At 48.4% G+C, this 24,544-nt stretch overlaps 1 protein-coding gene across 1 annotated transcript in view; it reads right to left on the minus strand.

Annotated features, from left to right (window-relative positions):
* Positions 1-24,544, minus strand: part of LOC110501043 (protein O-mannosyl-transferase TMTC1) — a 102,305-nt gene that overhangs the window by 10,022 nt on the left and 67,739 nt on the right. Inside the window, exons 8-16 of the mRNA XM_036957509.1 lie at positions 20,732-20,853; positions 14,730-14,897; positions 12,550-12,663; positions 8,264-8,407; positions 7,052-7,160; positions 6,474-6,576; positions 4,138-4,273; positions 3,813-3,957; positions 3,483-3,620 (exon numbers count right to left, since the gene is read on the minus strand). Coding sequence (XP_036813404.1) covers positions 3,483-3,620; positions 3,813-3,957; positions 4,138-4,273; positions 6,474-6,576; positions 7,052-7,160; positions 8,264-8,407; positions 12,550-12,663; positions 14,730-14,897; positions 20,732-20,853 — 1,179 coding nt within the window. The remainder of the gene's footprint in view (positions 1-3,482; positions 3,621-3,812; positions 3,958-4,137; positions 4,274-6,473; positions 6,577-7,051; positions 7,161-8,263; positions 8,408-12,549; positions 12,664-14,729; positions 14,898-20,731; positions 20,854-24,544) is intronic.

Consider the following 24,544-nt stretch of genomic DNA (forward strand, 5'->3'; position numbering starts at 1 on the left):
TAGGGCAGTGTGCAGTGTGGTTGAGATTGCATCGTCTGTGGACCTATTTGGGCGGTAAGCAAATTGGAGTGGGTCTAGGGTGTCAGGTAGGGTGGAGGTGATATGGTCCTTGACTAGTCTCTCAAAGCACTTCATGATGACGGAAGTGAGTGCTACGGGGCAGTAGTCGTTTAGCTCAGTTACCTTAGCTTTCTTGGGAACAGGAACAATGGTGGCCCTCTTGAAGCATGTGGGAACAGCAGACTGGTATAGGGATTGATTGAATATGTCGGTAAACACACCGGCCAGCTGGTCTGCGCATGCTCTGAGGGCGCGGCTGGGGATGCCGTCTGGGCCTGCAGCCTTGCGAGGGTTAACACGTTTAAATGTCTTACTCACCTCGGCTGCAGTGAAGGAGAGACCGCATGTTTTCATTGCAGGCCGTGTCAGTGGCACTGTATTGTCCTCAAAGCGGGCAAAAAAGTGATTTAGTCTGCCTGGGAGCAGGACATCCTGGTCCGTGACTGGGCTGGATTTCTTCCTGTAGTCCCGTGATTGACTGTAGACCCTGCCACATGCCTCTTGTGTCTGAGCCGTTGAATTGAGATTCTACTTTGTCTCTGTACTGACGCTTAGCTTGTTTGATAGCCTTGCGGAGGGAATAGCTGCACTGTTTGTATTCGGTCATGTTACCAGACACCTTGCCCTGATTAAAAGCAGTGGTTCGCGCTTTCAGTTTCACGCGAATGCTGCCATCAATCCACGGTTTCTGGTTAGGGAATGTTTTAATCGTTGCTATGGGAACGACATCTTCAACGCACGTTCTAATGAACTCACACACCGAATCAGCGTATTTGTCAATGTTGTTGTCTGACGCAATACGAAACATGTCCCAGTCCACGTGATGGAAGCAGTCTTGGAGTGTGGAGTCAGCTTGGTCGGACCAGCATTGGACAGACCTCAGCGTGGGAGCCTCTTGTTTTAGTTTCTGTCTGTAGGCAGGGATCAACAAAATGGAGTCGTGGTCAGCTTTTCCGAAAGGGGGGCGGGGCAGGGCCTTATATGCGTCGCGGAAGTTAGAGTAACAATGATCCAAGGTCTTTCCACCCCTGGTTGCGCAATCGATATGCTGATAAAATTTAGGGAGTCTTGTTTTCAGATTAGCCTTGTTAAAATCCCCAGCTACAATGAATGCAGCCTCCGGATAAATGGTTTCCAGTTTGCAAAGAGTCAAATAAAGTTCATTCAGAGCCATCGATGTGTCTGCTTGGGGGGGGATATATACGGCTGTGATTATAATCGAAGAGAATTCTCTTGGTAGATAATGCGGTCTACATTTGATTGTGAGGAATTCTAAATCAGGTGAACAGAAGGATTTGAGTTCCTGTATGTTTCTTTCATCACACCATGTCACGTTAGCCATAAGGCATACGCCCCCGCCCCTCTTCTTACCAGAAAGATGTTTGTTTCTGTCTGCGCGATGCGTGGAGAAACCCGTTGGCTGCACCGCCTCGGATAGCGTCTCTCCAGTGAGCCACGTTTCCACGTGAAGCAAAGAACGTTGCAGTCTCTGATGTCCCTCTGGAATGCTACCCTCGGATTTCATCAACCTTGTTGTCAAGAGACTGGACATTGGCAAGAAGAATGCTAGGGAGTGGTGCACGGTGTGCCCGTCTCCGGAGTCTGACCAGAAGACCGCCTCGTTTCCCTCTTTTTCGGAGTCGTTTTTTTGGGTCGCTGCATGGGATCCGCTCTGTTGTCCTGTTTGTAAGGCAGAACACAGGATCCGCGTCGCGAAAATCATATTCTTGGTCGTACTGATGGTGAGTTGACGCTGATCTTATATTCAGTAGTTCTTCTCGACTGTATGTAATGAAACCTAAGATGACCTGGGGTACTAATGTAAGAAATAACACGTAAAAAAACAAAAAACTGCATAGTTTCCTAGGAACGCGAAGCGAGGCGGCCATCTCTGTCGGCGCCGGACAGAGATCAACAAGCGTCCTCTTGTCCAGCCTTTCTCAAACCCAGGCCCGTGGGACCGCCACCAGTCCACAGAGGGAAGGCCTGAAAAATCCTGACTCATTGCACTGGATTCGCCTCGATCTACTAAATGTCGCGCTTGGTTCATAGAAACCACGGTTACGCGAGTAACCTCCGATCGCCGATAAATGAGGTTTGTGACAAAACAGAGCACTTTCTTTTTTTCTTCCAACAAGTTTCGGCTCTAACTTTTGACCGGTCGGAGCTATTAGCTATTATGACCCCATCACGAAAGCCGTGACTCTCAGCAACGGGGGCGTACCTTCCGTCTCCCTCTACGGAGCTCACAAACTGCACAGGACACGTTGGAACGGACTGTGACAAAATCCCATTTGAAAGCAATTGCAGATCTTCTTCCCAATACCTTTCTCAAGCATTTCAGTGACTACATACCATAAATACTTTAGATCGAAAGGTGGCCTCCCTGATTTGAGATTTGACATATCTTAGTGTGTTACTATGTTTATTGAGGTAATGGCAGTAAGGCCAAGTTCAACATGTTCACCAAATAATATATATATATTTTTGTTTTGTTGATGATGTTACCAGGTGTCCTAAAATAGAGAATCAAATAGCGTGATGGACTATGTTATTACTGTCCTAAACAAATGATATGTGTTAGGCCCAGGAGGCTGGTGGCACCTTAATGGGGGAGGACGGATCATGGTGAAGGCTGGAACGGAATTAGTAGAAAGGTATCAAATACATCAAACGTGTTTGAAGCCATTCCATTCTCTCCGTTCCATCCATTATTATGAGCCGTCCTCCCCTCAGCAGCCTCCGCTGGTGTTAGGGTAGTACACATAATAGAGAAAATGTATAGATGAATTGGTGTTCTGAATAAAAAAAGCGATTGTCAATATGTTTATACCCAAGCGGTCCCCAGAGGGGAAAAAAAAGGCCTTATCTTGCCGGTCACGGGCACAAAAAAGTTAGCTGCTCTAGTCAGCCCCCCAACACCACCTGTTATTTTAGGAAGGAAATACTATTTTTTAGCAGCGAGGCTAAATCTCAAATAGCACCCAATTCCGCATAAGTAGTGCACTACACAGGGATAAGGGTGGGGATTGCATCCATTCTGTTAGAGTGTCTACAGATGAGCCCCCAGAGACGGAGGGATGGAATGAGGGATGGAACCAGGGACGGAGGTGGAGAAGGAGGAGAATGTAATCAGAATGGAGAGATGAAGTGAATGAAGTAACGAATGAACGATCAGTGTGAACAGATGGGGATGGGACCCTGTGAGACTCGGAGGAGACAGAATCTGGATGTGATGGGTTTCCATAGCAACCACTGTTTCCGCGGCGATCACTGTTGCTGACCCCGAGGCGATAAGGATTGTACTGTTTTTCTTGACCGTCTCGGTCCTTCGCCCATCCCCCATCACTCTCTCTATTCTTCTCACTCTTTCCCGTTCTTTCTTTCAAAGGCAGACACCACAGACCCAACAACACACGCACCTCTGTGTAGTTGCCTCGTTTGCTGTAGATGGCAGACAGTAGGCGGTAACACTCGATGCAGTTCCCCTGCTTCGATATGATGCCCAGAGTCATCTTCTCGGCCTCTTTAGAGCGGCCTGCCATGGCTAACACTTGTGCCTGTATAGGGAGAGGAGGAAGGGAGGGGGAGAGAGAGAGGAGGAAGGGAGAGGGAGAGGGAGAGAGAGAGGGCAATTCAGGGCCAGTCATCTGTTTGTGCTGTCCTGGTATGACTGCAGCATGTGGCGCGTACATGCCTGCATGTGTGTGTGCCTGCGTCTGTGTGTGTGTGTGTGTGTGTGTGTGACTCACCAGAGCCAGCCAGATATCGGTGCTATCTGGCTGTAGCGTAGCCGCCTCGCGGTACACCTGCAGAGCCTCCTCATAGCGTCCTGTGTTGTAGTACAGCGCCCCTAGTGGCGTCAGGATGTCCACCTTCCTCGTCACCTGCAGGGCCCTGGGGTCAAAGATCAGGGAGAGGTCAATGGAAGGTCAACAAGAGCTCATACAAGGTCACACAGGACAGCGCCACCCATGACTCTCTTCTCTGGACAATGGGCACTTGGCTAGTGTTGCTCTCGTTTTGACTTGTGAATTTCTCCCATATTCCCAAATTGGTTGTCACCTCTTAACTCACTTTTTGTACCAAGACTCCGCCTCCTTGTTCTCACTTGAGGAGCGAAGGAGGCGGCCCAAGTTTACCATGGCGACGTAGTGCACCGGCTTGAGACGCACGGCATGCTGGTAGTGGGCTGCCGCCAGATCGCCTTCTCCTAATGAGAGAAGAGTGAGAGAGAGAGTGAGAGTGAGAGAAGTGTGTGAGAGAGAGAGACATGTCCTCTACTGTATACTTATAGTTATTGTTGAATGTATGGTTATTTTGACACTTGGTTATTGTTGTTACTGTTGTCCCGTTGACAATTTGATTCCCATTTTTTTTTTTATGTATTGTAAATATCCAAAATAAGCTTTGGCAATATGTACATTATTACGTCATGCCAATAAAGCAAATTTAATTAAATTGAATTGAGAGAGAGACAGAGAGGTGTAAGAGAGAGAGAGAGAGGTGTGTGTGAGAGCGAGAGAGAGAGGTGTGTGAGAGAGAGAGCGAGAGAGAGAGAGGTGTGTGTGAGAGAGAGAGAGAGGTGTGTGAGAGCGAGAGAGAGAGGTGTGTAAGAGCGAGAGAGAGAGAGGTGTGTGAGAGCGAGAGAGAGTGGTGTGTGAAAGCGAGAGAGAGAAGTGTGTGAGAGCGAGAGAGAGGTGTGTGAGAGAGAGAGGTGTGAGAGAGAGAGAGAGGTGTGAGAGAGAGAGAGGTGTGAGAGAGAGAGAGAAGTGTGTGTGAGAGAGAGAGAGAGAGGTGTGAGAGGGTGAGAGAGGTGTGAGAGGGTGAGAGGTGTGAGAGAGCGAGAGAGGTGTGAGAGAGCAAGAGAGAGGTGTGTGAGAGCGAGAGAGAGGTGTGTGAGAGCGAGAGAGAGAGGTGTGTGAGAGCGAGAGAGAGAGGTGTGTGAGAGAGAGAGAGAGGTGTGAGAGAGAGAGAGGTGTGAGAGAGAGAGAGAGGTGTGAGAGAGAGGTGCGAGAGAGAGAGAGGTGCGAGAGAGAGAGAAGTGTGTGAGAGAGAGAGGTGTGAGGGAGAGAGAGAGGTGTGAGAGAGCGAGAGAGGTGTGAGAGAGCGAGAGAGGTGTGAGAGAGCGAGAGGTGTGAGAGAGCGAGAGGTGTGAGAGAGAGAGGTGTGAGAGAGAGAGAGGTGTGAGAGAGAGAGGTGTGTGAGAGTGAGAGAGAGAGAGAGGTGTGTGAGAGCGAGAGAGAGAGGTGTGTGAGAGCGAGAGAGAGAGGTGTGTGAGAGAGAGAGGTGTGTGAGAAAGAGAGGTGTGAGAGAGAGAGAGAAGTGAGTGAGAGAGAGAGAGAGGTGTGAGAGAGAGAGAGAGGTGTGAGAGAGAGAGAGGTGTGAGAGAGAGAGAGAAGTGTGTGTGAGAGAGAGAGAGAGGTGTAAGAGGGCGAGAGAGGTGTGAGAGGGTGAGAGGTGTGAGAGAGCGAGAGAGGTGTGAGAGAGCAAGAGAGAGGTGTGTGAGAGCGAGAGAGAGGTGTGTGAGAGCGAGAGAGAGAGGTGTGTGAGAGCGAGAGAGAGAGGTGTGTGAGAGAGAGAGAGAGGTGTGAGAGAGAGAGAGGTGTGAGAGAGAGAGAGAGGTGTGAGAGAGAGAGAGGTGCGAGAGAGAGAGAGGTGCGAGAGAGAGAGAAGTGTGTGAGAGAGAGAGGTGTGAGAGAGCGAGAGAGGTGTGAGAGAGCGAGAGAGGTGTGAGAGAGCGAGAGGTGTGAGAGAGCGAGAGGTGTGAGAGAGAGAGAGGTGTGAGAGAGAGAGAGGTGTGAGAGAGAGAGGTGTGTGAGAGCGAGAGAGAGAGAGAGGTGTGTGAGAGCGAGAGAGAGAGGTGTGTGAGAGCGAGAGAGAGAGGTGTGTGAGAGAGAGAGGTGTGAGAGAGAGGTGTGAGAGAGAGAGAGGTGTGAGAGAGAGAGAGAGAGAGAGAGGAAGAGAGAGAGAGGAAGAGAGAGAGAGGTGTGAGAGAGAGAGAGGTGTGAGAGAGCGAGAGGTGTGAGAGAGCGAGAGGTGTGTGAGAGAGCGAGAGGTGTGTGAGAGAGCGAGAGGTGTGTGAGAGAGAGGTGTGTGAGAGAGCGAGAGGTGTGTGAGAGAGCGAGAGGTGTGTGAGAGAGAGAGGTGTGTGAGAGAGAGAGAGGTGTGTGAGAGAGAGAGAGGTGTGTGAGAGAGAGGTGTGTAAGAGAGAGGAGAGAGAGAGAGGTGTGAGAGAGGCGTGAGAGAGAGAGAGAGAGAGACAGACAGACAGACAGACAGACAGACAGACAGACAGACAGACAGACAGACAGACAGACAGACAGACAGACAGAGAGTTGTGAGTAGTAAGCTAAAACTTTATTTGCAGACAGATCAACATTCTCCTCTCCTACCAACCCAACGGAACTCACCGGTATCAACCAGAAACACTCCGTAGTTATTATGCAGGTCCGAGCTGTCCGGGCAGCTCTCTATGCCTTGAAGATAAACGTCATTGGCCTCCGCAAACCGCTTCTATAATAAAAAGAATACGAGATCAATAAAATAGTTATATTGAATTATTGAGTGTGAGCTGATGTCATGTGTGAAATTGTGGCTACGCTGAGATAAGGTTAGAAAGAGCCTGTGGTAATAGAAGGTTAGGGAGTCAGTGAGCGTGTTTAATTGAACAAGCCAAAGTAATGGCACAGTGACTGGAGTTCCCGGCAGCAAGATTAATGATCTACAGCGAATTTTAATTGAATTCTGAATCCATGGAAAGGGGGGAAGGGGGGCTATAGCAGAACTCACATTGCCTAACATGCTCTTACAAAAGTGTGTGTGTGAGTGCATGCTAAGTATGTGTGTGAGAGAATGTGTGTATTTTTGTGTGTGTATGCAACCAGTGCATAGATTGAGACATCACTGGAATGGCTTGTGTATTACCTGCAAAGCGTGTGTGTGTGTGTGTGTGTGTGTGTGAGTGCGCGTGCATATACGTGTGTGTTACCTGCTCTGCATAAAGTGATGCTAGACTGGAGTAGGCGTCAGCGAAGTGTGGGCCAAACCGAATGGAGTCTCTCAACAGAGCCTCCGCCTCTTCCTTCTTCCCTTGGGACCTGAAATAACATCATCATCATCATCATCATCATCATCATCATCATATGGCTATGTTGTGTCCGTTTTCTGCTGACACACAAACACACACACACCCGCTGTGTATCCATACAGTAGATGACCTGGAAACGGTGTCAGGCCCAGCAGGAGTAATGGGAATCCATGTTGGGTCTGTCTCTAGGCTCGAGGCTGTATGTTCACAGGCCGTAATTTAAAATATAGACCTGATGGATCTGTAGCGCAATGATGAAGTTAATTTGATTCAACATTAGAGATAGCCACGCTAGCAGGGAATGCTGCTGTGCGTGTGTGTGTGTGTGTGTGTGTGTGTGTGTGTGTGTGTGTGTACTACAAACACTTTACACTCCCATCAATGTTGATGTTGATGGATCTGTAGCGCAATAATGGAGTTAATTTGTATTGCCATTACTGCCATGTTTCTCCATTAGAGCCAGCCAGGCAAGCAGGAATGCTGCTGTGTGTGTACTACAAACACCTTACACGCCCATCAATGACAATAAAGTAGGTGGGGGCTATAATGCAGACAGTAAACAAACAGTAACAGAATACTCCCACTGTCCCGGCAAACGCCAAGTCTGCTGCGCTGGTGTGTGTGTGTGTGTGTATGAAAGTGTTTTGTTGTTCTAACAAGCCCCCACCTAAGCCCCTCCTCTTTGTGTCTACCCAGTGATTTCATGAGTGCTCTGTTTATCTCTGTGTTAAACTAAATGTTTTTCCAATCAGCCTCCTGCCAGAGTGACAGGGATGAGTAGAGCAGAGCAGTGTCGATGATGTGACACACACACACACACACACTCACACACACACACACCCCTAATGAGCAACAAGCAGAACAGCTCGCCACCACGTGTCTAAACTATTTCCCCTCGGCGCTATGACTGTGTGAGAAAGAACAGACACAGCATTCTGCTAATGTAAGCCATTTATCCTCAGGTAGGGCACTGCGTGTTCCTCGTTACGTGAGCTGCAGGGACAGGGTGTGTACGAATGAATGGGGTGCGAGCCTTGTGCTGAGACCTCTGAGTGCACGCACAATGTGTGTGTGTGTGTGTGCACGCATGCCATGTGTGTGTGTACATCCTACTTGAGCAGGTTTCCCAGGTTGAACAGGGCTCTGTTGTGCTGGGGGTTGGTGTCCAGGGCGGTCCTGTAGTAGTGCTCGGCATCCTCTGGGTGGCGTGTCAGAGTACCCAGGTTGTTCATGGCACTGGCATGGCGAGGGCACAACCTGGAGAGGTTAGAGGAGGGGGAAGGGAGGAGGAAAGGAGAAGAGCAGGAAAGTAGTTCAGGGAGAGGAGGAGAAGAAAACAAACAGGTATCTTCAAGTTCCAATCTGGAAGAAAACATTCTTCCTTCATCACATTTTGTGATGACCGCTACTGGTTGAAAAGGTGTCTGATCGGTCTGGTCCTTGAAATCCATGCAGATGACAGGAAGCAATTTAGCACTTTGGGGACATGTGACCCTTCTCATGTATCCTTGCATGACCCCCAAAGCACTACAAGAAGACGACATGACCCCCATGATACCGTCATTAGGATGAGTGGTTGTTATCCTGATAATGGTTATCGTACACAAAATGGCTTCTGTAAATCAATCATTCTAGAGTGTCTGAAAAAGGTATGAAACGCCCTTAAAGAGCTTTGAGTGCTTTAAGAAAGGATCGGGTCAAAGGTGGCATGTAATTTGTAAATCCATTTGAATTATTAGTGCCATAACTGTGAGAGACACTCATCACAACGCCGGGGGGCGAGAGGTGAAACAACGCCACGACAACCGTGTCCATTTCCATGGCAACTCGGGCTCCGTTCCATTGGCTAACGAGTCACAGTTTACATCGCCTTTCAGTGTGTCCCTACCTGGAAAGGAAGCAGTGTGGACTTAGTGGCACGCACACTGCCCGTAAGCACACTATTGATCCCCACACACACACCATCACCCAATCTAATGTCTTAGCAGGGGACCAGAACACTAAACAAACAAACTAATAAAACAACCTCGAAAGCATGCAATAAAACCAACAACTCCAGGGTAACAACATCGCCTCTCTCTCTTACCACGTTTTAGCCCAAATGAAAAACAAGAAAAATGAGCTACGAACCTCATTTGAAGTGGAGGTAAATTGCCTGAGGGTTAAACTTTGTTGTCTGAAAAAAAAAGGCACCCTATTCCAGAAATACTTAAAGAAATGAGGAGATGGTTATGTCACTGGCCAATGACTGTATAATGTAACATATAATGCTTCGACTGTAGACCAATCGCTTTCACGTTGTCATGCTGCGTCACGCGGTTGCTAAGTTAAGCGTCACGCAATCCCTTCTACCTACGCAATGTCCCGATTTCAAAGCTATATGGTATTAAAGAGAACAAGTTATTATCTCACGTCGTGGTAGCATTTTTCACGTTGTTTTTCTTCTTCACGTAATTCGTGCTAATATTGGGTTTTTGAGCTAGGGCCCAATTGACTCCCACTTGTCCAGAATGACCCAGAATGCACCGTGCAGCCCATTGACAACGTACAAGCAACGTACACAATAGCCGTTAAGAAACAAATGGAATTCACCACCTCTTAATTTCTTGAAGTTTTTCTGCCTTATTCCCTATACAGTACACTACCTTTGACAGAACATAGAGAAAAGGGTACCATTTCAGAGCAGCCTCTGTGTAGAGAGTCATGTGGTTTGGAGGGGGACAAAGGCAGCAAAGGGTTCTGGACAGGATTACAACAGCACACATGCAGGATCCTGTTGCTATACGTAGATACAGGCAGGAGAAGGCATTCGAGGGGAACAGGAAAAGAGAGAGAGAGAGGGAGAAAGAGAGGGAGGGGGGGAGCAGACTTCTGCTCGTCTGTCTTTGACTACGTGGAGGGATGAGACAGAGATGGGAAAAGGGGAAGGGGGAGGAAAGTGGATGAAATTATGGGGTATTCGGAGGATGGAGAGATGGACGGATAGGGGGATGAGGAACATAGAAACGGGGAAGGGAACTGATTGAGGTCTGAGATATGCATCCCTATGCACACACACACACACACACACACACACACACACTCTAGCTAAGCCGGCTCACGGAGCATCCTTCAGTGAGCGTCTACATCTCTGCCAGGGGGGATAGAAAGGTAAAAGAACAAACTGCAGGAAGAGAAAAGAATGATCCCACTGGACCTAAACCCTTCTGTCCAAATATGTCAAACTGGCTCTAGCTAGCGCCTGGCACACTGGAAGAGAGGAGAGGGGGAGGAGGGGAGAGAAGAGAGAGGAGGAGGGACGGGACATGGAGGGAAGGGGGGGAGGAGGGAAAACATGCAGAGGGGAGAGAAGAGAGAGGAGGGGGGAAAGGAGGAGGAGGGAAGGGGGGGAGGAGGGAAAACAGGCAGAGGGGAGAGAAGAGAGAGGAGGGGGGAAGGGAGGAGGAGGGAAGGGGGGAGGAGGGAAAACAGGCAGAGGGGAGAGAAGAGAGAGGAGGGGGGAAGGGAGGAGGAGGGAAGGGAGGAAGAAGGGAGGAGAAGGAGGAGGGGAGAGAGACTCCGATACAGCAGCAGACATACACAGCATGATGATTTCCCTGCTCCTGTCAGTCAAATACTGACGACTGAGACAAACAAACTCTCTCACACACACACCCGCACAACTACACAGAGACAAAATGACAGAGCACTGAAAGGATCATCAGTTATGACTCAAGAAGAATGGAGGGTGGTAGTGGGGAGGGAAGAGAGGGGGACGAGAAAAAGGAAAAGCTGGACTGGGGGATAAATATATAGCCCTCTGGGCCAGGGCCAGTGACAGGCAGAACAAATGGATCCCTTCTTTCATTAGGTAGAGCGCTGGGTGTTTGTGTCTCACTGAGATGAATGGGGTGCAAGCATCGAGCTGAGACAAGGCCATTACATGCTTGAGAATATGCAATCTAGTGTGTGCCTGTGTGTGCAAGCAAGAGAGCGTGTGTGCCTTTATGCATTTAGGTGCAGAAAACAGAGTTCCTTCTGATTTAATAAAATGGTGTTTTGTAATTAGTTGAGGGGGCGGACCATCAACCTACGATAGTCAATAACGTGTCTCCTACTTAAATTAATGAATTCTAGTTAGGCCTGAAGGTACAGTCTAGACATTATAGGGACGACATGCCATATTAAGAAAGATGTCCTCTCTTTGTCCTGGAGCAAGGGCGAAGAACTGTTCTCCGTTGAGACCTACCTGACCGTTTCTTGACCGCTTGCTGATTGAGGTTTGGAGCCAAGATTTCAATGGGGTTCCTTACCGTTTCTCAGTGGGGTTTCTTACCGTTTCTCAATGGGGTTCCTTACTGTTTCTCAGTGGGGTTTTCTTACCGTTTCTCAGGGGGGTTCCTTACCATTTCTCAGTGGGGTTTCTTACCATTTCTCAGGGGGGTTCCTTACCGTTTCTCAGGGGGGTTCCTTACCGTTTCTCAGTGGGGTTTCTTACCATTTCTCAGGGGGGTTCCTTACCGTTTCTCAGGGGGGTTCCTTACCGTTTCTCAGTGGGGTTTTCTTACCGTTTCTCAGTGGGGGTTTCTTACCGTTTCTCAGTGGGGTTTTCTTACCGTTTCTCAGTGGTGTTCCTTAACGTTTCTCAGGGGGGGGGGTTCCTTACCGTTTCTCAGTGGGGTTCCCTTACCGTTTCTCAGTGGGGTTCCCTTACCGTTTCTCAGTGGCGTTCCTTACCGTTTCTCACAGGGGTTCCTTACCGTTTCTCAGTGGGGTTTCTTACCGTTTCTCAATGGGGTTCCTTACCGTTTCTCAGTGGGGTTTCTTACCGTTTCTCAGGGGGGTTCCTTACCGTTTCTCAGTGGGGTTTCTTACCGTTTCTCAGTGGGGTTCCCTTACCGTTTCTCAGTGGGGTTCCCTTACCGTTTCTCAGTGGGGTTCCTTACCATTTCTCAGTGGGGTTTTCTTACCGTTTCTCAGTGGGGTTTTCCTTACCGTTTCTCAGGGGGGTTCCTTACCATTTCTCAGGGGGGTTCCTTACCGTTTCTCAGGGAGGTTCCTTAACGTTTCTCAGTGGGGGTTTTCTTACCTCGATGTAATTTTGAATGTAACTTGAAAACTTTCAGGTCCAGGAGTGGGTGAGGTCACCTGAGGTTTCAAACATGCCCTGAGAACCGAGACTGTGGTTTTGGCAGAATTACTGTATCCCTGAACGTTGAAAAGCTGATGGTGTTATTGCGGTTGAGGAATGACTGTGGTTTGGCGGGACTGTGTCCAGTTGACACGGTGATCAGGATGAAACGCCTAAACTCACTCTTATTCCTGTAGTTTTACTTTTTTGGACACTCAGATTGTCTTCAGAACAGATTTGTTGTGGTGTAAACAGCAAAAGCTCGGTCATTATGGACACTATAACTGACCTGAGAGCAGTTTTGTAGTGGTGGATGGCCTCCTGGTGGCGCCCTCTGTCTTTCAGGAAGTTGGCGTAGTTGTAGTGAACCTTGGCGTTGTGAGGCAACGTCTGGATGCCAGACCTGTAGTAAAGAGAGAGAGAGGATGAGGGGAAAAGGAGGAGAGGCAGTGAAGCAGATGAACAAACCACACCGCCACCAAACCACACCCCCACCAAACCACACCCCCAAGACAACTCTCGCTTGGCTTCAGTCGTGGCCGCTAGCATTCTTAATGAGCATCCTTCAAAACAAGGCCAAATCAGGAAGTGCAGTCTCCTTTTACTGCATGTGTTCGTCTCAAGTTCTATAAGTTATTGATGGCCTTTGCCTTGTCATCAACTGCAATTCGACTGGGTGCACTGCATTTGCTCGCCCTGGCCCATTGCGGATTGATACTACAGTTTAATTAAAAGCTTAGGCTACAGTAACGAGTGATAGTAAAAATAATAATAATAATAATAATTCAATCCTGTTTTTGTCCCCTCAATATGTTTGGAGTGTTGACAGTCATCATTGTTGTAATTGGCTTCAACGAGGGCATGTCTGCCCTCATCGCACTTCTCCTAAAATAAAATAAAAAATACTAGGCTCCTGTAAATTGCATATGCGTGTGTCACGTTCTCAAGAAGCAAAATATAGCCTAGGCCTACCGTTGACACTGCATTATAGGACTAAATCATTTAAATATGTTTGGAGAGGCAAATCTTTGGTAACTGGATGAGAGGTGCTGTTTGGAGATGGGGTTGGATACCTGAACAAGTGAAATTAAGAATGCAAGTCAGATTTGTTTATGTTTTAGGATGTGTAGTACATGTTTCATTCAAGGCACTCTGATGAATAGACCATTTAAACACCTTTTATGGATAGGCTAGGATAAAGGCAAGGATAAAAATTTGCCATTGAACCAGCATTTGTTAGTAGCCTAGGCCTAAGGTAAGGGTAGCCTATGAAGGGCTTGGTCTTTAATCATATAAACCCCCCCAAAAAAAGCAATCTGTTTTTTAAAACAACAACAATATTTCTACATTGGCCATTGTATCATTGTCTCCTATTTGCAAGGCAGATTCTCAACAAAAATAAAACATAGGACTGAATAGTTTGAAGGAGTGTGTCTTTTGTAATCGGAACGAGTCCCGCTCTTTGAAAATGGAGATGGATAGCGTACTCGAAAAAGTTGAATGAATTATGCAGGTATGTGAATTATGAATAATAAAAAGCATGAGGGCTAAAAACCTCTGAAATATTTCAAAGCACTCTCCGGAGACCATTTAAAACCCCTTTAATCATAGGCTACTTGGCTAATGGCCAGGATAAAAACACACACCTCTGAGATGCTGCTAAATCAGCCTTCATTAAGAGGAGGGTAGGCTATGCTTGGTTTTGGAGGGAAACCAATCGTTTCTAACTACGAGATTCAACGACACAAAAGGTACTGGATAGGCTGCGCTTCCACTCTCGAAATCCAACTGAATTACTGTTAAGACCTGCTTTTGGTGGGTCTGAAAAAAGTCCCTTTAGCGCTGCATGAAATTGTCACTATTGCGCAAATATTGCCCCCCCCCCCCCCCCTCCCACTTCAGTGCAAGCTAGCTGATGTTAGACAAGTAAAATGCCTAGATCCCAGAATGAGAGATGGAGGGATGGAGGGAGGGAGGGATGAAATGAGGTGTCTTAGTAGCCTGTCCTTATCTGTTAGCGAAGTAGACAGGAAGAGGAACGGACAGATAAACTAATCGATAAACAGCAGGAAGCAGAGTCTGGGAGAGAGATAATGTCTGCTGAGGACATATACTGTAGATGGGGTCAGGGGTGTGTTTACGTGTGTGTGTGTGTGTGTGTGCGTGTGCGCGTGTGTGTGATTAGCATGTAATCTGACCTTGCCATATTCTAATGAACAGCTTTATATTCACACCCATTAATCTGGCATGTAAAACAACATGGAAAGGAGAGAGTGTGGAAGGAAGGAGAGAGGAAGGGTAAATAGTGGGAGAGAGGAAGAGAAAATGTGAGTGGAAAGAGCGAGCCTCTCTAATGTGCTACTGGTGATAACTCAAGCCATTGCATGAATCAGGGCCACAGACACAGACACAGACACAGACACAGACACAGACACAGACACAGACACACACACACCCCATACCACTGACCTGAAGAGGGCCTCCCGGGACAGCCAGATGTCGTTCTGCTGAACGGTCTTCCAGGAGAAGAGCAGGAGGAGCAGCAGCGTGGAGACGGTCAGGGCCGTGGTGCCCCAGCGACCCACCACAGAACACAACCTGCCCAGGCCATGGGCCACCAGGATACAGTAACCCATACTGGAGGAGGAGGGAGGGGGTAAAGGGGAGCGAGAGGGAGAGGGGAGTGAAGAAAGATGGGGGAAAAAGGTCAGAGAGAAGAAGGGGGGTGAATTTGACGTAGAGAGGAGTGGGGGGGAGGAGACAGGATGGGGGGAAGGAGAGAAGTTAGAGAAAGGTATGTCAGTGAGGAGGGGAGGCAGGGAAAGAGAGGGGAGTTTGTAAAAGTAAAGAGGGGGAGGGAGAGATATAGTACAGGGAAGGAAAGGAGGGGAGCCGAAATGAGGGGGGGATGGGAAGAGAGAAAGAGAGATGTCTTTCAATTATCTCCCACTCAATCATCTCCAGTCCAGTGCTGCAGTGTAAATACATACATGGATAATACTTTCTATTCCTCCTGCTCTCAAAGACATTCACTACTCTGAGACCAATGTGCTTCTCTAGAGTTTTCCCTGGACAGGATTCAACAAGAAAACGACACAATAAAACGACACATTAAGAAAACGGCCCTTTCTAGAAGCTCTCATTGGCCGCTCATACACTTCCTGTTTATGGTTAAGACGTCCCTGGTCGCCGTGTCCTGACAGTTTGAGCTAAACATAGCGCGATGAGCTTTAACAGCATGTCCACACACATATGATGCATGTACACATGCACACACCAATGAATGTGCACGTACACACACACACACACACGCACGCACGCACGCACACAAAAGCAGGACAACGGACACACAAACACTACACACAAGCACTGTGCATGTGCACACACCCAAGAAAATGACGTGCTTTTCAGTTATCCAGAGTTCAAGAAGTCCTAGAAGTCTATCCAAGAATCCCCCCTCTCCAGTCCCACAGTACCCTGTTTTTCCACAGGAAATATAACATAGCTGCTTCCTTACAATCCCCTACCTCCCCAAACACACACAACTAAGACTGAACAAACCCCATCTCCCACCCCAATGCTGTCTCACACCCCTGTGTGCGTGTGTGTGTGTGTGTGTGTGTATTAGCACAGGGCAAACAGGGCTCTCTCATTCCTTCCAAACCATTGCAGTTTCCACTACAAACCCAGGCAGAAGGAAGGAAAGTGGATGGACAAAATAACCAGGAGACATTGTGAGAAAGTAACACAGAGGAAAATCATCTTAAGAGAGAGAGAGAGAGAGAGAGAGACAGAATGTGAGAACAGGTTGAAAAAAGAAAGGAGGCAGAAAACACTGTGTTAAAAGTACAGATGTGATAGAACGAGACGGCGACAGACAGACAGAGGAGAAGAGCGAGAGAGGAGCCAAAGAGAGTGATTGAAACCGAGGGAGAATACATGGGCGAGAGCTAGCAGCCAGCTATTTAAAGTCTGTCTGCTGATTTACAGTATCCTCCTGAGTGTGTGTCAGAGAGAGAGAGAGAGAGAGAGAGAGAGAGAGACACAGAGAGAGAGACACACAGAGAGAGAGACACACAGAGAGAGAGACGCACAGAGAGACACAGAGAGAGAGAGAGAGACACAGAGAGAGAGAGAGAGAGAGACAGAGACACAGCGAGAGAGAGAGAGACAGAGAGAGAGAGAGAGACACAGAGAGAAAGAGAGAGAGAGAGAGAGAGACGGAGAGACACAGAGAGAGAGGGAGAGAGACACAGAGAGAGAGAGAGAGAGAGAGAGAGACACACAGAGAGAGAGGGAGAAAGACAGAGAGAGAGAGAGAGAGAGAGAGAGAGAGAGAGACAGAGGCAGAGACACAGACAGAGACAGAGAGAGAGAGAGAGAGAGAGAGCACCCAGACAGCCCCGGCATCCATCACTCCTGCTTTAGACATTCTGCTGTCAGAGCTAACGGCCTAACCAGTGCTAATATTTACCCTGGCACACGGCACGGCCCAACGCCCCCCCCAATCAGAGCCCTGGGTGGGCGGACAGGGATGAATGCCAGCCTAAGTGGGGACCTTGATATCACACGCTGGAATTCACTGAGCAGAAAACTATCCTATCCTATCCACTATCCACACACACACACACATCCACACACGTGCTTGCATGCAGGCACACACACACTGCACAACTCCCATCTGAGTACTGTGTGTGTGTGTTGTGAGTACACATAATAAGCCTTGAGGCCTGTGTGAAACAAAGCATGTGACACATGAGAGAAGTGCAGTCTCTTAGAATGACACGGTGCGTGTGTGTGTGTGTGTGTGTGCGTGTGTGTGAGAGAGCGTGAGAGCATGCACTGTGACGTTGATCTCAGACAGCAGACCGTAAACTGAGTGAATCAGCATGATCATGGATGAGATCACCCTGCGCTAATTGTCCTCTCTCTGAAAAGCACCGCCAATGAATTCAGCTGAAACGCCCGCGCCTCTGTCTGTTGTACAGCCCTGCCAGACACACACACACACACACACACACACCAAGCCTGCCTGCCATGATAACGTTCCAGCATTCCCTCTTGCTCTGTTGTGGAGTAAAATGGTTGTGTGATTGCAGGCAGCGGAAAGCTCTCGAAAAACACACGGAGCAGAACTCCGTTTCCCCGGAGACGTCTCCGTACGCTTGGGGCTTACGCTTGGGGCGTACGCTTGGGGCAGCATCGGGGAAAATCAATTAACAAACACACAGAATGCTAACCGAGAACCTGGCAAATGTTTCATTTGAAAAGCAAACAAAGCGTTTCTCTGCAGGCACGGCAAAGTGGAAAGGGATAGTAGAAATGTCCGATTACACAAGACTCCAATCTCTTCCAATACATTCTCATACACCCACACACATCCACATTCTGTCTCTCTAGCCGCAATCACAAATCTCTCTCTCTCATGCAAACACTCACACACACACACACACTCAAACGCAAGCTCGCATAATTGCAATCGCTCTCTGTCTCACACACACACACACACAATCTCGGTCCCCTTTTGCATTTGCAGCGGGTTAGTGATGCATCTCTAATACCTCTGGCTGGGGTGGAATTCATTTAGCGGCCGAGTGTCGAGCTGTGAGTGGGCGATATTAAACCCTGGGATGGGGAACCTGTCTGCATGGAAATCACTACTAATCCTGCGCTCAGCTACGCAGATGACTCAGGGAGTATAAGTGAAAGTTCCCTGCAGACCCGAGCAAGGAAAGATTAGCAGAATTAATAGTTAGAGGGATGGAGAGAGGGAGGAGGCGAGGGATTGAGGGAGGGAGAGAAGGAGAGGGGGGGGGGGGGGGGAATTAGAACAATTTGAGTTAGACTGCGATAGGAAAAGGACGGAAGGGGGTAGGAGGAGGTTAAAAGGGGATATAGAGCAGGAGAAACCTGTTGTATGAGCATAAACCTCCCTAAAGCAACCATGCCCAATAAAGACTACATTTAGATGGAAGTGTAAACCCTGTGCTCAGACATGTGTCTGGACTACATTTAGATTGAAGTGTAAACCCTGTGCTCAGACATGTGTCTGGACTACATTTAGATGGAAGTGTAAACCCTGTGCTCAGACATGTGTCTGGACTACATTTAGATTGAAGTGTAAACCCTGTGCACAGCCATGTGTCTGGACTACATTTAGATGGAAGTGTAAACCCTGTGCACAGCCATGTGTCTGGACTACATTTAGATGGAAGTGTAAACCCTGTGCTCAGACATGTGTCTGGACTACATTTAGATTGAAGTGTAAACCCTGTGCTCAGACATGTGTCTGGACTACATTTAGATGGAAGTGTAAACCCTGTGCTCAGACATGTGTCTGGACTACATTTAGATGGAAGTGTAAACCCTGTGCTCAGTCATGTGTCTGGACTACATTTAGATGGAAGTGAAAACCCTGTGCTCAGACATGTGTCTGGACTACATTTAGATGGAAGTGTAAACCCTGTGCTCAGACATGTGTCTGGACTACATTTAGATGGAAGTGTAAACCCTGTGCACAGCCATGTGTCTGGACTACATTTAGATGGAAGTGTAAACCCTGTGCACAGCCATGTGTTTGGACTACATTTAGATGGAAGTGTAAACCCTGTGCACAGCCATGTGTTTGGACTACATTTAGATGGAAGTGTAAACCCTGTGCTCAGACATGTGTCTGGACTACATTTAGATGGAAGTGTAAACCCTGTGCCCAGACATGTGTCTGGACTACATTTAGATGGAAGTGAAAACCCTGTGCTCAGACATGTGTCTGGACTACATTTAGATGGAAGTGTAAACCCTGTGCACAGCCATGTGTCTGGACTACATTTAGATGGAAGTGAAAACCCTGTGCTCAGACATGTGTCTGGACTACATTTAGATGGAAGTGAAAACCCTGTGCTCAGACATGTGTCTGGACTACATTTAGCCTAACATGTAACACACTGCAGGCAGAGATGAGGGGTCTCTCTTTAGCACCGTCTCATGTTCCCTTCACTTTAAATCAATCCCAGCATGCCCTCTGCCTCGTTGACAAGTATCCCACTGCGCTGGTTAGTTACACCGTGGCTGTAATAACACACATACTGTACATATACCTGCCTGAGATGATACAACACATACACATTGGAAAACAGTTGCATGTTTTCTGTTTGATCAACTACCCCACAGTACAGGAGGAGGAGTCCCATTTCCCTTACTCCTCCTATCACAGCAGTGGGAACTGCTTTTGAGGGGGGATCATTTACATATTTGAGAAGCATCTGTTGACACTTCATTCTGTCATTATACATGCAGGAGGGTAAGTGAGTGGAGAGAGATGAAGTGAGTGGATTTTACACAGCCCCCCCCCCCCCCCCCCCCCCCCCCACACACAGCTTCCTCCAGGCTATACACTCTAAACTCCCAACCTGCAGGAGTGAATGTGTGTGTCTGTGTGCGCGCGGGCATGTATGTGTGTTTAAAGGGCAGAGGCCCCCAAGGGCCCATCTGAGCCTGATCAGGGCTCCAGGCCCCTACAGCCATGATAATCCTACACACACACACGCATGCGCACACACACAGGCACACACACGTACATTCACACACCGGGACCGGATTAGCAGAAAGAGATGGGGGTAGGCCCTGAGACAGGACAATAGAAAGTCGAAAGAGAGAGAGAAGAGAGACAGAGCATTGACAGACAAAACAGAATTTGCTTTTCTTATAAGATATCAGCATCAGGAAAAATAAATAGAAAACTTATCTGGGAAGCCCTTAGAGTGACGCAAGGCAGCGGGAGAGAACAGACAGATGGAGAGAGCAGAAAGTAAAGGAGAGAGGGAGGAGAGAGAATAAAGGAGAGAGGGAGGAGAGAGAGAGAGAGAGCACTTCATAGGAATCCACTACAAGGACGTACCAGAGAGGCCCTTGACTGAAGTGTGAAGCACAGCAGAAAATAACCATGTGTGTGTGTGTGTGTGTGTGTGTGTGCGTGCATGTGTGTGCGTGCATGTGTGACGCGCTCTCCATATGTTCAATCACTCACTCGTACACACTCTTGTAAACTCCCGCACAGATAAACACACTAGGGCTGTCCCCAACAAAAAAAATATATTGGTCGTCTGTTCTTGGTTGAATTTTTTTAAAGTGTATTGTTAAATAAATCAACTACAGTAGATGTAGGATAAAAATGAAGACACACAAATTACTAAAAAAAGAGGGAGCCAGAGATCAATATAGCCTGAACAGAAGGGGAAAAACCTGGTCCTCCTGCTGCTCACTGTTTCTGGCCTTTCGAACAGTTGACTAAATGGGGTCAGCCCTAAAACACACACAAATGCAGTAAGGGCAACCAAGCTAGTCTACACACTACTGCACACAGGAGAATTACACCAGCTATCTAATTAAAAACCATCCTAACCCAGAGAGGTTTAGAGGTGGGGAAACACACACATTACCTACAATAACACACACACACACACACAACCCACCTGGGCATGTAGAGGACCCTCTCTGCCACCACGAAGCCCACCCTGAAGAAGAGGTTACTGGCAGGGATGAAGGGAAAGACCAGGAACAACACCCCCAGCAACACCTCCCTATTCTCCAACCTCTACAGACAGGGGGGGGGGAGAGGGAGAGAAAGTGTGAGAGGTTAGCACACCCATAGGAAAAACAGAGCCTAAAATCCCCCACATTTAATTGTTTCGCCTGTGGCCTTCATGTTGTATGCAGTAGCACGCATTCTGTCCAGTGTTTGAATACATGATGTGCATGTCAGCAGGCCCACTTCAAACAGCAGTGGAAATAGATCAATGGCATATTCATTATACATGTCACACTTAGTTACTGAGCATGTCTGACTGATGCTCGGAAATATCGAAGCCCGACGCCGATTGAGTAGATCATTAAAAACAGTTCATTCATTTGAAATCTACGCTGCGTCGAAACGATTCATTTTTAATAAGAGTAAAAAGCCCCCTCTGTATTTTTCCATTCTGAACGTAGCCGGCGTAGTTGTTAGAACAAACAGAAGCTAATTGGTCTAATGACTGTGCCCTCAGTAATGGCGTTGATTCCCTCGTTAAATTACAGTTGCAAAGCCGCGGCGTCTTAATTAAGCCGCCGGTCCAATCCACGCCCCATTCTCTTGTCAACCACCTAATCACACCGCGGGACGTACAGCATGCGGACATAGATAGGATCACACACTAGTCGACTACAGACACACACGCATGGAAGCACACAGACTGGGGGCTAGATATTATGCCATAGATAGGATCACACAGTAATTAACACATGCACATACACTCTCCCCCATTCAACCGTGCTGCTCTAAGCAGTGTGATCCCATACACTAGGCAGTGGAGTGGACCAGTGAATGGATGGGGGAGGTTGGGTTGCTGATAGTCTCTCTCCATGTGTCATTGGTTCCCTGTATGTCATTCCAACACAGCCCCTTCAGGGGACTCTCTCTCTCTTGCACACACAAAATCTCTCTCTCACTCTCACTCCTCCTCCTCTTCTTCTTCCTATTCTCCCTGTACATCTGAACTCTGCTGTAGACGAGAGCAATGTCTCAACTGCTTCTCCGTTACCATGGAGACGGCAGCAGGCGCCTGTACAACGTCTGTCACAATACAGCTGCTTTAACCTTGCACACCTTTCTCCCTCCATCCTCCTCCTCCTCCTCTCTATCACCTGTTCATCTCCTCTCTCTTTCTTTCGTCCTCAGTCCTCTACTCTTAACTCTTTCCTTTCCATTCTAAATGTCCTCTAGTTTCCCCCGTCACTCTACTCTCTCTTCTCCTCCTCTCCTCTTTTCTTCCCTTTCCACCATCCCTCCTTTCCTCTCTCCTCATCTCTCAACCCCTGGTGTAGAGGAATATTCTGCGCTACAGCCCAGTGCTCCAGATGACTATACTGGGTGGTCAGCAGCAAGGCATCCCTCCCAGATCAGACCCCTCTAGTTCTGGACCGTTAGTCCATCCCAGTAGAACCCTTCAGAACTGGCTGACTGACATATGTCCCAGTCCACACACACACACACACTCACCAGCCTTGCCAGGCCAACAGATGGCTAGGCAGTACACACACACACACACACACACACACACACACACACACACACACACACACACACACACACACACACACACACACACCAGCCCTGCCAGGCCAACAGATGGCTAGGCAGTCCACACACACACACACTCACCAGCCCTGCCAAGCCAACAGATGGCTAGGCAGTCCACACACACACACACTCACCAGCCCTGCCAGGCCAACAGATGGCTAGGCATTACACACACACACACTCACCAGCCCTGCCAGGCCAACAGATGGCTAGGCAGTACACACACACACTCACCAGCCCTGCCAGGCCAACAGATGGCTAGGCAGTACACACACACACTCACCAGCCCTGCCAGGCCAACAGATGGCTAGACAGTACACACACACACACACACCAGCCCTGCCAGGCCAACAGATGGCTAGGCAGTACACACACACACACACTCACCAGCCCTGCCAGGCCAACAGATGGCTAGGCAGTCCACACACACACACACACACTCACCAGCCCTGCCAGGCCAACAGATGGCTAGGCAGTACACACACACACACACACACACCAGCCCTGCCAGGCCAACAAATACTTAGGTGTCTGGTTAGACTGTAAACTCTCCTTCCAGACCCATATCAAACATCTCCAATCCAAAATTAAATCTAGAATTGGCTTCCTATTTCGCAACAAAGCATCCTTCACTCATGCTGCCAAACATTCCCTTGTAAAACTGACCATCCTACCAATCCTCGACTTTGGCGATGTCATTTACAAAATAGCCTCCAATACCCTACTCAACAAATTGGATGCAGTCTATCACAGTGCAATCCGTTTTGTCACCAAAGCCCCTTATACTACCCACCATTGCGACCTGTACGCTCTCGTTGGCTGGCCCTCGCTTCATACTCGTCGCCAAACCCACTGGCTCCATGTCATCTACAAGACCCTGCTAGGTAAAGTCCCCCCTTATCTCAGCTCGCTGGTCACCATAGCATCTCCCACCTGTAGCACACGCTCCAGCAGGTATATCTCTCTAGTCACCCCCAAAACCAATTCTTTCTTTGGCCGCCTCTCTTTCCAGTTCTCTGCTGCCAATGACTGGAACGAACTACAAAAATCTCTGAAACTGGAAACACTTATCTCCCTCACTAGATTTAAGCACCAACTGTCAGAGCAGCTCACAGATTACTGCACCTGTACATAGCCCACCTATAATTTATCCCAAACAACTACCTCTTTCCCAACTGTATTTAATTAATTTATTTATTTTGCTCCTTTGCACCCCATTATTTTTATTTCTACTTTGCACATTCTTCCATTGCAAAACTACCATTCCAGTGTTTTACTTGCTATATTGTATTTACCTTGCCACCATGGCCTTTTTTGCCTTTACCTCCCTTCTCACCTCATTTGCTCACATCGTATATAGACTTGTTTATACTGTATTATTGACTGTATGTTTGTTTTACTCCATGTGTAACTCTGTCGTTGTATCTGTCGAACTGCTTTGCTTTATCTTGGCCAGGTCGCAATTGTAAATGAGAACTTGTTCTCAACTTGCCTACCTGGTTAAATAAAGGTAAAATAAAATAACAAAAAACAGATGGCTAGGCAGTACACACACACACACACACACACACACACACTCACCAGCCCTGCCAGGCCAACAGATGGCTAGGCAGTACACACACACTCACCAGCCCTGCCAGGCCAACAGATGGCTAGGCAGTACACACACACACACACACACACACTCACCAGCCCTGCCAGGCCAACAGATGGCTAGGCAGTACACACACACACACACACTCACCAGCCCTGCCAGGCCAACAGATGGCTAGGCAGTACACACACACACACACACACACACACACACACACACACACACACACACACCAGCCCTGCCAGGCCAACAGATGGCTAGGCAGTCCACACACACACACACTCACCAGCCCTGCCAGGCCAACAGATGGCTAGGCAGTCCACACACACACACACTCACCAGCCCTGCCAGGCCAACAGATGGCTAGGCAGTACACACACACACACTCACCAGCCCTGCCAGGCCAACAGATGGCTAGGCAGTACACACACACACTCACCAGCCCTGCCAGGCCAACAGATGGCTAGGCAGTACACACACACACACACACACACTCACCAGCCCTGCCAGGCCAACAGATGGCTAGGCAGTACACACACACACTCACCAGCCCTGCCAGGCCAACAGATGGCT

The sequence above is a fragment of the Oncorhynchus mykiss genome, chromosome 21 (genome assembly GCF_013265735.2).
Source record: "Oncorhynchus mykiss isolate Arlee chromosome 21, USDA_OmykA_1.1, whole genome shotgun sequence".
NCBI lineage: Eukaryota > Metazoa > Chordata > Actinopteri > Salmoniformes > Salmonidae > Oncorhynchus > Oncorhynchus mykiss.